The sequence below is a fragment of the Azolla caroliniana genome, unplaced genomic scaffold (assembly GCF_043228905.1).
Source record: "Azolla caroliniana isolate FFs.n. ecotype wild unplaced genomic scaffold, voAzoCaro1.0.p SCAF_1, whole genome shotgun sequence".
Classification (NCBI taxonomy): domain Eukaryota; kingdom Viridiplantae; phylum Streptophyta; class Polypodiopsida; order Salviniales; family Salviniaceae; genus Azolla; species Azolla caroliniana.
The window spans coordinates 36045510-36061359 of NW_028230436.1; the positions used below are offsets into that span (position 1 = coordinate 36045510).

Below are 15850 nucleotides of genomic sequence, written 5' to 3' on the forward strand. Positions count from 1 at the left end.
AGCAAGCATACTATGCATTTGAGAACACATGCAATCTTGGAGATATTAAGTGTTGGGTCCTCAAGAAATATCTTTTCGACACTTTGGTGACACTGGTTCTTCTCTATAGGGTGGAAGTATGGGGCGGTAGCATCCCTAAATCCACATGGAAAGAGTTTGAAAATATCCAAAAACATTTTCTTACAAAGTTTCTACAAGTTAAGTAACAAACGCCCTACACCCTCCTCCTCCTTGAGATAGGATCACATCCCTTTGAGATCATGGCCATGGAAAGGGTTGTTGAATACATGCTTAAGGTTAAAAAAAGTCCCTCACATCGACTTCCTAAAATTGCACGGGAAGCAAGTAAAAAGATCCAAAAGATGCATAAAATCAAATTTTTGTGTTCTGGTTGGATGCAAGATATAGAAAAATGGTTTGGTAGATGGGATGCAAGACACTTGCTTCACGATGTATCACTAGATTCCTCAGTAAACGAGGCCTTTTTGCAACGCCAATGTATCATGACATGGGACAAATGTGGAGGCGCACGCTTCACAACACCAACCTAAATAAGCTTCCCTAATAGAACTCATGGTGACAATGGGAAGTCAAAGAGCTTATAGATTCATAGAGTTTAGGACACCGAGTTAAGGGACATTGAAATCTTTTCAAATGTTTGAAGTGACCAAAGACCATGCCCATGATGTGGTTCAAGTGTTCCATCTCCCACACACACTCAAGTCCAAGGAGGAGAGGATGTTACAACTACTTAATAATATCTTCTTACTCTTTGTTGTCTTGTATGTCTCAACTCTCTCTTGTCTCCCTTTGTGTCGTGAACTAGGAACTCTTGTGAAACATGGTAAAAAATCAAACTTGAATTTGACAAAATGGATGCCAATTATCATTTTTCATAATTCTTTGATACCACTAAGCTAAAACTACAATGTCAATGCTAACACACAGTTGTTTGGGCTTCATCTTCCCTTTAACACATGGATGGTGGGGTTTTAGCCAAGCAAAAGCAATTCCCAAGGTCTGATGGGTGGTGTCTATGGGGCTTCGGTACATATTCACCACAACATATTGATCCATGATTACTAGTTCTTCCAACTTCATATTCTCAATTTGTAAAGAACAATATGTCTGGTCTCTATGCCATTTGCCCATGGGTTCCACCTAGGTTTCTTCTCTAGTTTCTCATCACTGAATTAACCATACTACCCCATCCTCGCCCCTTCACTAATCTTTATCCTTAGATCCTCCAAACCTCATCCTCTAATCTTGTGTCATCCCCACATCCCCACACCCTCTCATTTGATGCATGAAATAGTTCCTTCCTCTCACATCTCTTTATCTTCTCTTATGTGAACTAATATTTCCATTTCAATTTGAGGAAGTATTTATCATAAATTTATTCTCATGCACAAGTTGCATCTAAGATGATATAGAAGTATGAAGCCTAGAGAAGACTAACTAGGTGGGTAACATGCTTTTTGGGAAAGCCAATGCTTTTCAATAATAAAAAGTAATCAAGGCCTAATCCACAATGGCTCTTGAAGGTGATGAAGGGTAAACTTTAAAATCCACCATTATTGGGATCTGTAGATCTCTATCTACTAGGAAAGAATGTGGTTTGGTTCCATAATCATCCACTGATTCAAAAGCGGACGAATTAAAAATCCATAACGTACGTCATCTACAAAAATATTATACAACATAAAGTGGGCGTACTTTTGTAAAAGAGGATCAACTCCTTGTGCCCATATGTGTGTGGTTGGAGGAGCAACAAATATATGGCTACTATGTGGGCAAGTGACTGGTACCGTTGAAGAGTCTTATTGTTGCAAGTTGTTGTTCATTTTTCCATATGAAGAACACATTGACTAGCCGACAAACTAGTAATTCAAAATACTTCGATGTAGTGTGATTTTCATTATAAAGGAATTATCTATTGTGTACATTAAGAAGAAGAAGAAATAGTTATGAGTGTAAGTGTGGGAATTGTATACATATATGCACACAAGTGCCTAATTTCTAGTTGTATCGAGGTTGACTAGGATTATGTCATTAATTTACCCTAGTGTGGTAAGCTATTAAAGATATTGTCTCCAATAACAAGATTTGGTTGGTGTTGAGGACCCGATTCTAAATCAAATGTACATTTTATAATAAAAGAAGAAGAAATAGAAGCACAAAGATTAGGTTGCTTGTCATTGACAAATCGAAAAATGCTCCCAACTCACATGAGGGGGGGCACAATGAGTCGAGCTGGCGGTACGCGTGCGGAAAGTAGTGTAGAGATGACGATGAGAACGTTAAGGGTCTTCCAAGAGACAGATTCGATTCGTAGATGTCGCACGTGGTTTTAAAAAAAGCGACGAGTTTTTGTGTGTGCAAATAGATGATAATCGTCTTGGGGCACCCGCGGTAGGTGGTGGTCGGGGAAGTGAGGTTGTAACCGAGGGTGCGACAACGTAAACATTTGGAGAGAAGAACAACTATTTTGTGAACATGTATAGTATCCTATGTATATATATGTATCATATATGTATGTACATATAACAGTATATGTATATGTATGTATTTATAATATGGTATGTACATGTATGCATATATACGCGTATAAATACGGTAAATACATCTACGATAGAGAAGCCTGTGTATGAGGTTTTCCTCCTTCGCTGCCTCTGTGTATCAGACAGAATGGCGGGTGAAGACCTCTTCATTGAACACCCTCCTGCCCACATCATGGAGGTACGTACCCACACCATTTTCTCTTCATCTTCTCTTAACAAGCTACAGAAAGAGATCCTCTCACATCCACAGGTCTCTCTTTCTCCTTCTAATGTTTCTTGTATCACTGTGCGGCAATCTGCCCGAACAGAGAATAACGTCGCCGCCGTGGATCCACAACATGGAGGGCAGGGTCTTCGACCTATCCAGATCATCGTCTCAACATCGCAATACTCTGATGCACATGATAAAATCATGTGGAAAGCTCAAGAACCTGAACAAGGCCAGATTATTGCATTCTCAATCCAAACACTTGATTCCACAAGACCTTTACATCACTGTTTCTGTGCTCAGTATGCTTGCCAAGTGTGGAGCTATGAAAGAAGCTGTGGAAATATTTGAACAGATTCCCAAGCGAACTGTAGTGTCTTGGAATTCGTTGATATCTGGCCATGTCCAGAATGGTCAACCCGAGCTAGCCATGAAGTGCTTCTTGCAGATGCAAGATGAGGGTGTCTCCCCTGATTCTATCACATTAACATGCATTCTCAAAGCTTGTGGAAGCCTTGGTTCCCTTGAAATTGGAACAAAGATTCACGCTCTGATTGAGGAGAAAGGCTTATTGCAACAAGATGTCATGTTAGGCAATACATTGGTGAACATGTATTGCAAGCTTGGTTTGATTGGAAAAGCCCATGAAATTCTGGAACAGTTTCCTAGACGGAACGTGGCATCGTGGAGTGCACTCATCGCAGGATATGCTCAACATGGACGTGGGGAGGAAGCTCTCAGATGCTTCTACTCGATGCAGAATGAGGGAATTCCCCCAGATTCAGTGAGTTTTATTTGCATCCTGAAAGCTTGTGGAAGCATAGGATCTCTCAAGATAGGAGAAGAGATACATGGTGAGGTTAAGAAGCAAGGATTATTAGGAAAAGATATCATTCTTGGTACGGCACTGGTGGACATGTATGCCAAGTGTGGTGCACTAGAAAAAGCTCACAAAGTTTTGGAAGAGCTTCCAGAGAGAAATGTTGTATCATGGAGTGCATTAATCACAGGATATGTCCAGCATGGCCATGGTGATGTCGCAGTAAAATGCTTCATGGAGATGCTGGATGAGGGCATATCCCCAGATGCAGTCACTTTTGTTTGTGTTCTAATGGCATGTGGAAGTACAGGATCTCTGAAGGTAGGACAAGATATACATGCAGAGGTGAAGGAACAAAACCTTTTGGGAAAAGATATGGCCCTTGGCACTACACTGTTGCACATGTATGCAAAGTGTGGTGTTCTAGACAAAGCACGCGAAGTATTTGAATTGCTGCCACAGAGAGATGTCGTGTCCTGGAATGCACTGATGGATGGACATGCTCAGATGGGTCAGATCAAAACTGTTTTCAAGTTATTGAATGAAATCAGGTTGAAAAGTATTGTGCCAGATCCAATCACTTTCCTGATTGTACTGAATGCATGTAGTCATGCGGGTCTTATCGACGAAGGGCAATGGGTCTTCAATGATATGTGTAATGCCCACTCTCAGTTTCCTTCTGTAGAACATTATACTTGTATGGTTGATCTTTTTGGTCGTGCTGGACACTTCGATAAAGTCAAAATACTCCTCAATGACATGCCATCAGCTACTCACCTTCCACTGTTTGCTGCAGTTTTGGGTGCATGTCGAAAATGGGGTAATGTGGAGCTTGGGAGATGGGCCTTTGAGAAATTAATAATGTTGGACTCAAAGTGTGGGGCGGCATATGCATGCATGAGAAACATATACACTATTGCTGGCATGCATGTGGACGCAATTAGAGTCGAGTCTCAGAGAAGGGGAACACAAACAGGGAATCTAGGGGGATGTTGCTGGTGGATTGATGACAGTGGGAATGCGTATTCATTTGTGGCGGGTGATAAAACACATCCCCAAATTGTTGATGTTTATTCAAAGCTAGGAAATATTCAACAAAGCATATCACATGATGGTCATTCTCCAAGTTTAGATGATAAAAAAGATATGATGTGTGGCCATAACGAGAGACCAGCTATTGCATGTGCCTTAATTAATACACCCCATGGTACACCTATAAATATTATAACCAAGCATACACGTATTTGTCATGATTGTCATAATGTCATGGCACTCATATCGAAGACAGAAAAACGAAGGATTCATGTTAAAGACGCATTGCAAGTTCATATCTTTTCAGATGGAAGATGCATCTGTCATGACTATTATTGTTCTTCCTAACAGAATTAATGTGCAGATTCTGTGGAGCTGCCTCAAGCTTCCACTTTGACATTTGGCTCAACAACCCTTCCACTTCAATGTTCATAATTCATTTTTTAAAGAGATTACTTGCTACACTCAAATATGAGGCTTCTTCAGGAATGCAATTCTTCTTGCTTAATTGGAAAATTCAATACGAGTGCTCAAGCTCTAGTGTTGTACTTTCCTTTTCTCTAATGTTTGAAACAAGAACTTAGAGCATAATAGCTTTCCAACTAACATAAGCTGACACACGTCAGGTGTTTATCCTTGTCAATTCCCCTTTGTGGAGAGCACCACCAACCTCCAAAGGGTATATCCAAATACAAAAGAAGGGGTGATGTGGATTGTGCAAATAAAATTCTAAAGAGGGGATACTTGTGTAACAAGGTAAACATTTACTATGGATTTGCACAAATGTTTGCATGATTAGAGTTGACATTCTCACTTCAATATTCCACAATTTTGACATATCGAGTTTTGCTCATGTTTAACACAATACTTGGTGGATGTGATGGATGAGGTTTACGTGCTCTTTTGAGGTGTCCTTTACCATTGAACAACCATTTCGGGACATTATGTACTAATCTTTATTTTTCCCCTCTCGATAATGAAGATTATGCCCCCGATTTCATAGTTGACCCTTTCCCTTCATTTCTAGGTCACATCTGGTATTACTAGTTCTTCAACGTGATAACACTCTCACAATGTACATTGAAATAATTCTTTACCAATTGACAATCTAACATATAGCACCTTAAAGCACACGCTAGCTCTAGTTTTGGTGTCATACTAGGCTTGAACTAAACCTCAATCTTCTGAAGGTAGTTTCAATCCTTGTTAAATAATCTTGATGGACTCTCAAACATACTCAAACGTGCATTGCTCTCAGTTGAAATTGAGCACATATCCATTGTCTTTATGAAAACAAGTGTCTTTTCTGACCCTCAAAATTCCTAAAAGTATGTTCAAGCTTTACAAAATTAAATAAAACCAGTTCACTTCACACCGATTATTTAGGGGCCTTGAAGCCACACAAACCATCCAACTTTCCTATAGCTGATAAGTCGTATTAATCATTTCCATTTTCCTCCAATTTTGCTTTATAAAGTCTAGGTTTCTACCAACATACTATGCTGAATCACATGCATCGACTTAAGGGCAGGATATAGCCAATGATCTTGATTGTCAAACAATGAAGCTTATCCCCACTTTGTCATTGTTGACCACTTTTCTCAATTTCTAAGTCACATCTAGGATTCATACTTTTCACACAAGATAGTAGCACTCTCACAATAGGCACTAGAATGATGATTTATCCCTTCATGGCCTAAATTATTGCACTTCAATGCATTTCAAGGAGAACCAATTACCTCTAGTTTTATATTGAGTTTTAAGCAAATCAAGACCTCTTATAGGTAGCTTCAATCCTTGTTAAATAATCTTAATTGACTCTCGAAACAAATTTAGATTTTCTTTGCTCTTAATTGAAATCCACCTCCCTTGGTCTTTATGAAAGAGAACATGTCTTTTCTGATCCTTGGTTCCCAAGAATACGTATGCGTTTAAACAGAAAACCAATAGATACAACTGGCAATTTATAGGATCAAAAAATAATGGTTTGACAGAATGCACCAACTTGAAATTTCCAACAAGACATTGCACTGAATTGTTGCATTGTATTGTAATCATTGGTACAGTGAAGGGTGAAAGGGAAAATATATTACATGCAAAATATATCATTACACACTGACCAAAGGTGTCACCTAAATAATACATACATGTTTGTTGGAGTACCTATAGCAATGATATTTCCAATCAATTTTATTATTATTGAGCGCCTTTTTTTGTTACAACCATGTCATACATATATCACAGTGCCAACATGTATCAAGTACTCATGGAAGTTTTGCCTATTGTAGCTCTATGATGGCAAACACATCTCTTGTTTTTACTTCACAACCTAACACCTAACTATCTTTTGAAATGATGGTATAAATAGAAATGTACTAACCTTCACTAAAAGAGACCTACTATTGGAGACTAATTTTATATTTCAGCAATACAGCAAATACTATATGGGAGATATCTTAGATAGGTCAGACAGCTTAGAAATTAGAGGGGGGATGTAGTTTTTGGGTTATAACTTATAACTCATTATTCATACAATGCTTCATACCAAAGTTGTTTGTATCAACAAATCAGGATGATGCTTGCTACCCTTGCAGCTTATAATATTCTTGTATGGGACACCCTCTCTTGTTAACTTCTCTTTTCTCAAGTTCATTGATGGAGGTAGAATATGGAGTACATGCAATATCAACTCCTCGTACATATGCACATGTTTCCATGTAGACATTATCCCTCTTGATTTTCCTATCTGTCTTTCGACTTAAGTATCTATCTGTATATAGATAGGGTTTCCTCTCTTTACATAGACCCATAGTGCTATGTCTTAAAACTAATGTCTTGTAGTTTACATCTACCATGTCTCCCTCTGCATGGGAGGAAAAAATGAGCTCTCACTTGCAAAAAGATTGGCTGTCTCTTCCTCTCAAGCGGAGACAAGATCAGTGCTCATCTAAGAAAGGTTTGGAGCATCTTCCCTACGAAAAGAGGGAAATGAAATGGCATCTAGTCAATGAGTAACAAGAAAAACTATCTTAAAGTAATGGCTCGGGAAGGATCAAGCCCAAGCTAATGGTCAAAATATGTTAGTAAAGTTCTACACTAGGGGCCAATTGGACAAATGGGAAGAGAGGAAGTTCACTTACATCGATTTGTATGTGATATGCACCATCAATGTCTATGGTTGCTGTGTCGCCTTAGGCTGGTTGTGTATGTGATACACAACATTAGCTACGCTAGAAAAGAAAGAAAGAAAATTTTAAGTCTCTATTCCAAGAGAGTGCCATGAAGCATACTAGCTGTGCTAGATGCCCCTACATAAAGATATATTTGGATACACCAACCCGCGTGGATGTTGCTGCAATTTTGCATAGCCTGATGGACAGATCTACAAACAGTTATTAATACCACAGTAAAAGCCTTTTATACAAACCAAACTGACCAAGCATGATAGAGAACCTTTATACAAATCAAACTGGTCGCGACCTTTCATATACGGTATATGCATTCCCTAGAAAAATGCTATCTAGATACAGCTCACACAGAAATGTATTACCATGCAGGGCTTATCGTGTATGGATCTTAATACTGATTTATAATTCATGTCATGTGTAGATATGTTATTAAAATGGCAGATCAAAAGGTATATTGCAAGAGGGCAGGGTAGGGAGAATAAAGTACTAATCCAAAGAGATCATTCTTCTGATTGATGCACAGCAATAAGACTATGGGTGCCAATCTAAGGCAATGTTATGCCAAAACATTCACTATAAATCAATCGTCTTTTGCTGGACCCCTCTCGACTTTATAGCTTGTTTTTGTGTAGCACACAAATCTACAAGCAAAAGATCCAATATCTAATGTCGTTTAGACAGAGACTGCATGCCACTATGATGCATGGATTGCAATGCTTCTTGAGCAAGTGCCCAGGCCCTCTGTCTAGGGTCAAAACCATCATTTCTATAATCTTGACCATAATATGGTCTTTGGCTCAAATGGGATGGGGATTGGAATGGCCTAACATTATTCATGAGATTCTGTCTAGAGACCGAAAAAGAGGCTCCTAAACGAGGTAAGCTATGCAACTCATCATATGGACTTCTTGAAGAGTCCAATGATGATCCGCCCAAATAAGGGCTCCTTGTATTTGATTGATGTGGACTCATACTCTCCCTACCTGAACTCCTATGGTATAATTCCTGCGGCAAGGTTCCCGGAGGAGCATCTGGATCATCATTCCTTTGATAAAATGCATCAGCACTGTAACTTGCTGCAGAAAAACTAAACATATGTCCAGATCTCTGATGATGACCACTTGAACCTACTGGGAAACCCCAACTGAGTTTATCTGCATCACAAGGTATGGGAGTATTCACTCCAGGAAAGTCAACAATCATGTCCTTCGTAGGCAATTTTTTCTTATGCTCCCCAAGTACATACTCTCCATCCTTGCCTAGTTTGCCTTCCATGTCATCCTCATCAAGGCCAAATATTGTGATACCAGATGGTTCATCTTCCTGATCTTCTGCAAGTACAGAGGAACCAATGAGTTACAACATCTATTGAAACTCTAGGGAATTACTGAAGTATAAAAATTTGCAATATAGTATTTCAGGAAACCATTTCAAAATTCTGAGGCGTATTTTGTTAGCTATATCCCCACTCAAATCATCCCTATTTCACAGAATAATTTGACTCTAAAGCATTATAATGAAGATATAAAGTCAAATCCAGGAACCACAACCTGGCAAGTACAACTGGAGGGTGTGGAGATGTCCAACAGCTCAACTAAAGGAGCAATAGAGATTTACCATCTATTAGTCTATTACCATTACTGCACCAATTACTGTTGATTAATTATTGCTTAAGAATGAGAAACTAACCTTAGCAAGTAAGTAATCTTAGATTTCGTGACATCTTAAGAGTATGTATTTGAAGTACAGTGATGCAGTAACAATTTCATAAACCGTACCTCTCACTTCATGCAATACGTATCTAACTTTAGAGTGACTCCCAATGATCGAATGACCAGTCAAAAGAATGCTCTACGCCACATACATAATCAGCAATTTAGAGAAGGGAAGTAAAAAATGGGCAACATACCAAGGTACCCAGGAGGATAGCCTAATTCTCGCATTCGATTTAGCCATGGGGGTGGATCTAGCTCCTGCAATTTACAATGCATACAATAAGCAATAGTATTGCCAATATATGATATTTAAAAATTTACAGGAAAATGGCACTCCTCAAAAAACTCTAACAGGAACCACAATCTTCATAAAAAATCAGAAAACGTATAATATCTCCCAAGGAGGTCACCTATTGAAGCTTCTATTCAATAAATCCTTAGCCAAATAAATGGTGGTTAAAATGATAAGACAACTTTCCTTTATACAAATGACATTTACCTTCAAATAGTTTCACCAGGATCGTCATGCCAATAAGAAATACATTTCAATACACAGGATTATTCTAACTTCTTCCATAACATAGTAAAGAAATTAAAATTACCGACCAATAACAATTTACGCATAGTCCCCTATCAAAGCAACTGCACCCTTATTCTCTTTCCTTGCTATATATTTAGGATCAACAGCATAATTGCTCAATAATTCTAACCAATTATTCCTTTGGCTATTGAAGTTATTGTTCAATAGTTTGTAGTGCTTCAACCTGCCCATTTAAGGAGAGGTTACTAGCTGTCAGGTGAGCTGCCTCAGTATTCAAGCTAGCAAGTTGAGCCACTAGACCATCTCTAAAGAACTACAATGCAAGGCATTTTTTTACCCCGGTTGTAAGAACAGAGTCACAAGTTGCAACATTTTCGCAACACGTTGCGAAACTCTTTGAAGTACTTGTACTTTTTTGTCCATACTACCATTCGTTTCTCTCAGTTTTTATCTACTCAATGGGAAGATTGTGGTTGCCACATGCTCAAGGTAAGTTCAATCTTACTATAACATTATGCATCATGCAATAAATTGAAGTTATTCATCCTATGTAGGGATATCATAACAGAAGCTGCATTGCTCAAACTTTACAGGAACAGCTCCTAACGAATTATGCAAATTCATGTTTAACATGAAACATTGGCCAAATTCTAATTATTGATGTTTTCATTGTAGAAGCATTCAGAATTCTTGAGAATGTCAACGCCATTATTGATGTTCCAAATAGGTAGCTACCTTTTCACTACACTCACCTGTACCTAATGACTGAAAACTGAATCATCATTATCCGTGAGTAACATCTGTGGCATAACTTGTTGCAATTCCATCTATTTTGATGGCAATGCACACATCCCTTTCGTTCTTGCTAAAGTCATCCTCCGCATTTCATGAAATTACTCAGTCATGGGAGAGAAACCTAATTAACTTAACCCTGAACCTATCTAAGGAAAGATGGATTTATGTGAATTAGCAAAATAATGGCAGAGTTCAGGTTTGGCAAAGAAAATCTCCTCTAAATTTGAACAACAAGATCTCAAGAGAGAATGTGCGTGGTTTGGCTAAAAATATTGCAGTCATGTCAACCCAGCAAAAAACATTTGAACTAGTAAAAATTTCAAAATCAGCATTCAAGCATTGCAGATTCCCTTCATTTTCAAACATCATTGTTAGAGATGGCACACTAATTACAGGAAATTTTGACGTTATGTAGTTCTTTAAAAGAGATTAATTCAGGGCAAGCTGCAACTCAAACTTCAGGAAACTGCAAGAAGAAACAGCAGGACACATGGACTTCAGCATTAGAGCCAAATTGACACCTTTCTAGATTCATAGTGAAGTAGTTCATAATACTATTAAGAGTGGAAAACCTAATTTAGTCAAGCAACATACACAAGATACTAAAATCAAGTTTAGCTTAGAAATGTCTGCAAAAACAATGTAGAAAGTATTTCGTGGAAAACTAATACCCCAATGCCAAGTAGTTGCCTTACTTCACTTCCAAGAACGCCAGGCTTTAAATCATCAAATTTTCCACCTGTAGAATGCTGATAATATCTAGATGCAGCTCGAGATCCTGGGCCTCTTTTCTCTGCCAGCTGTTTCCTGGCGTTATTTACAGCAGTATTATCTCGAGGCCTTGGACAATCTTTGAGTGAGTGACTATAAGATCCACAGTTAAAACACCTAGATCCTTCATTCCCGTGTGCCAAACTCCTGAATCAAATATCGCCCACTAATATAATGAGGATTCTTGTTACCATATTTTCAATGTTTTTTGAACTTGATGCAAAAGATATATATTAATTAGGTCACATACAACTACAGACGCACAGATAATGAAATTCAGTAAATCATAAGTATGGTAAGATGATAGAAATTGTATGAATATCAAAATATATTATAAATCATTGAGCAACGGTCAAGCATCAAATAAGCTGGAATATACACGAATTGTTTTGAGCTGGATCTAAACATTGTTATCATAAAATAAATCATGTTTTTGAACATTGAGACTATACTATACCCTTCAATATATGACTCTGTCTCTTCCAATATCAATGCTCCGATCCCTGCCCGATCATACAATGGTACATCTCTCTCCCTATCTTGGATTATAGTCATTACATCAACTGCATCATCTAATCGAGCATGTTTTGATGGTTTATCCATCCAAAAGGGCTGCAAAATCCAAATACAAATGTTTTAATGTTACGCAATAACAACACACAATCACAGCTTCCATTCCCAGGCATCAAACATACCACTGCTGTTCTTTTTTGCCCACCAACTTGCAGTGCTGGAAAATATATTTCATCTCCAGTTTCCAGGGAATGCTTATCTACTTCCTGGAAAAAGAATATACAAACGAAACTACTAGAGTCAAACCGAAGGCCAGCTGAAGCATAAGTTACTATTCAGCCAACCAAGTAACTGGAAAATATCTTCACTATAGGAAAAAACAGATACTTCCACATACTTGAGCTTTAAATACAAGTCTCCAGATCAAAGGAATGCTAGATAAACCCGAAAAGTAAGTGCAGATTTATAAATTGTGATAAATTTTCTAATATCCTTGAGCTGTGCAGATACAAAATGCATTGGAGTTCTTAAATTTCTAGGAGAGAAGGAAGAAAATGTACTTTTTGCAATAAGAGACAGGTAGGGTATCAAAAATAAACCGAATGAGCACAAATAAATAAGATATTAAGACAATCTTACAAGTTTTCCTTCTAGTTTTCAGCATAATAATGTATTACACAATTGACTCCATGATATTAGCATTGACACAAAGTTACACTTTCTGCTTATATTGTTAATGCCACGCATAAGTAGAAGTTTATTGAAAACCACACTTCTAGGATATCTTAAGATATGGACATATCAAAGAAAGATAAAGTTGTATTTATAAAGAACCAAGCTTCGAAGATATCTTAAGGTATGAGGGCAAAATCAAAGAAAAATAAAGTTGTATTTCTTTCCATAACTGTATATAATTCATATAGAGAGGGTAAAGATGGCTTCACACCTTCTATTAGATAAGTAGAATAATCATACCACTAACTTTGAGCTAACTATGACAAAATTTAGTAGTACCAAATAAGTATAAATATTTTAATATACTGTCTTATTGTCTATATTCTAAACAAATATGTAACCCTAAAATAAAGATGCTGAGATTTCAAACAATCACATAGCATGTACATAAATAAACAAAATCTTGCAAAATCTTGAGGTGTGGATATGTGCATGTATTCTACAAATTCAGAGATTCTTTCATTAGATTTAGGGCTCAAAAGTTCTAAAAAAGAGATAATTTATGCATGTAAGGTGTGATCACTTACACACACCTCTCCAAATCCAACAAATGTACTGTGCCATTCAGCCCATTGCTTTAGGAGGTCTTTCAGTTTCTCTTTGCTCTCACTGCAACACAATAAGCAACTAGATGGTAAAAGTGGGGTTATATGTCAATCCTGGGAAACGAATTTGAGAACTCTCATCGTGACTTTTGCACAGTAGTATACAAACCTCGTGAGACAATTATAAATGACTTGTACGGATGGTGTGTTGCTGAAGAAAGATGAAGGTGAGATCTTCAAACCTAGCCTCCCTGATATTTTCTCACCTGAGTACCAGAATACCAGACGAACATAAGAGAGGATGAAAACTGTCACATCATTTAACCTAGAAACTAGACCAAGAGGTAGATAAACAAAGATTCACCTCACAATTATACATTGGACAATAGCTGTCAATTTGTGTTTCAAATTCCGGGACATGCAATGAATTTTACCATCTATAGTAACAAAGGCATCTTACCAGAAGATAAGAGCTAATGGACCTGCTTTAGTCATTGGTGTACTAGACAAAGAGCTAGAAACTACTTTCATCGTGATCTCTATCAATTTTATATCAGATTTGAGGATGTCGTCTATAGTATCAATATCATCTGGATAGAACATAAGAGTGAAGTAAAAGGCTCTCATCCATTGTATTGGCGCTTACCATAATAGCTATCTATTTTGTATCAGACACAGGGATATGCACGGAAGATTACCATCTATTAGAGGAATGTCATCTTAGCTGAACTTAACAGATTGTTACAAGGGTCTCGCCAATAGTATGCTAGACCAATAGCTAGAAATGATTCTCGCCACCCATAGCAATCGGCAACGGTTCGCTTTGAACCAAAATGAACCGTGAAACCGCAGCTAAACAGTTTAAACAGTTCAGTATTAACGGTTTGACGAGTTAGGGTTGCCACTTGATTATTTTCTTAAATACTTTTTTGGACAACTAGGAAAAATCTTTAATACTTTAAAATTTTAAATGTGAAATATTTACAAACAGAAATATTAATAATTGAAATTTGAATTTTTGAATTTTGACCTAACTTGAAAACCAAAACCGAACCACAAACCACGGTTTTAACAGTTTAATGGTTTGGATTTTTTGTAATGGTTCGGTTTAAGTTTCAACGTTTTGAAATAGTTCGGTTTTAAATGGTTTGAGTTTGACACTTTCAAACCGAACCAAACCGTTGTCGATTGCTAGCCACAAGTATATGTATCAAACACTATCAACTTTGTATTAGATTCATGCCTACACAAAGAACGGAAGATGAGAGGACATACCATGTGCATCATCAGTGTCATCTTCATTTATCCCGAGCTTTCCATTGTCAAAGTTATCATGTCCATCTGATTGTGCTTTGGTATCAATAGCATCTTCATTTGATTTATTGATGGGACCATGGAGAGTTCTGATTGAGCCACTGATACAGCAATTACCATCTGTTAGATTTGTAGCTTCAGGAGCATCGAGCATAGTCTCATGAGAGATACTATCAGCACAATGCTTAACATGAATGGTTTGGCAACTTTTGAGAACTCTGTCTTCATCGCTGCCTTTAACTGTGTATTTGGAGTTTACATTTGAATCTAGGATATCATGCGCATTGGCATGTGCATCTTGGTCATGGGTTTCACGACATGAATCGATTTCAGTTGCGATTGTATCAGATTCCAGGTTAGAGTTAGAGTTTACTCGACAAGGAGGAGTAGCCATGGCTTCCAAGGCAACTGGAGGAGAACAGTCATCGTCTGCCGGCAGGGAAAGGAGAACCTGTTGCGTTTCTTCGTACATGTCGAGAGTCGAGACCTGGTACTAAGTACAGGATACGGTTTTCCTCCTTAAGTTTGTGAATAATAATGAATGTTTTTGAAGTGTGGAGGATGTGATGAGACTGACTCCTAAACGTTTCTCGAGACTCTGGCATCGTTGTGATAAGATTTTCCCATGTCGCTATCATATGTTTATAACTTATATGCATGTATGTACATATTTGAATTTTATGATATCTTTACGGATCGTGTATGTAAATCTATAAGTGTTCGTTTTGGGGGATATATAATGTCAATGCTTTCATATTCATGCTTTATTGCGCAATGTCTCATCGTGTAAATTGTCTTCTCTCTGAGAATACTTGACTACCAAAGAGAGAGCTAAATTTTCATTTACTAGAAATTTCACATTTTTTTATGTTGCATCAGTGGTTGAGCATGTTAGCTTACTTATGTGGAATTCTTGTATAATGGTTGGTTGAAACATAGACATGTTCTGCATGAGCACCCCTTGATCTTGGTTGTTTGTCGTGGCAATAAGATTGTTAAAGTATGTGAACGTTCTTAGTGATTGTGCAAATCAAAATTTATTTTAGCATTTGGACATAATATGGGATGACAATAAGGTTCATTTGCTTTAGATTGCGCCTCCTTTGGACGTG

The 15850-nt window shown here is 37.7% G+C and overlaps 2 protein-coding genes across 3 annotated transcripts; one reads left to right on the forward strand and one right to left on the reverse strand.

Moving 5' to 3' along the window:
* The first annotated feature begins 2688 nt into the window (after positions 1 to 2688).
* On the forward strand, positions 2689 to 4969 carry LOC147870212 (pentatricopeptide repeat-containing protein At5g16860-like). The gene is made up of 2 exons (XM_087330274.1): positions 2689 to 2975; positions 3073 to 4969. The coding sequence occupies exons 1-2, from the start codon at positions 2689 to 2691 to the stop codon at positions 4967 to 4969; spliced, it is 2184 nt and encodes a 727-aa protein (XP_087186400.1).
* Positions 4970 to 8163: 3194 nt separating this feature from the next.
* Positions 8164 to 15251, reverse strand: LOC147870213 (uncharacterized). 2 transcript variants are annotated; one of them, XM_087337980.1, is made up of 8 exons: positions 14700 to 15251; positions 13594 to 13690; positions 13413 to 13488; positions 12327 to 12410; positions 12089 to 12243; positions 11532 to 11778; positions 9719 to 9782; positions 8164 to 9140 (listed from the first exon to the last, which is right to left on the reverse strand). In XM_087337980.1, exons 1-8 carry the CDS (start codon positions 15208 to 15210, stop codon positions 8473 to 8475), a joined length of 1902 nt encoding a protein of 633 aa, XP_087194106.1. In that variant the 5' UTR covers positions 15211 to 15251; the 3' UTR covers positions 8164 to 8472. The 2 variants fall into 2 exon arrangements, with proteins under 2 accessions (XP_087194106.1, XP_087194099.1); XM_087337973.1 differs by having other exon boundaries at positions 13407 to 13488.
* Positions 15252 to 15850: the final 599 nt, after the last annotated feature.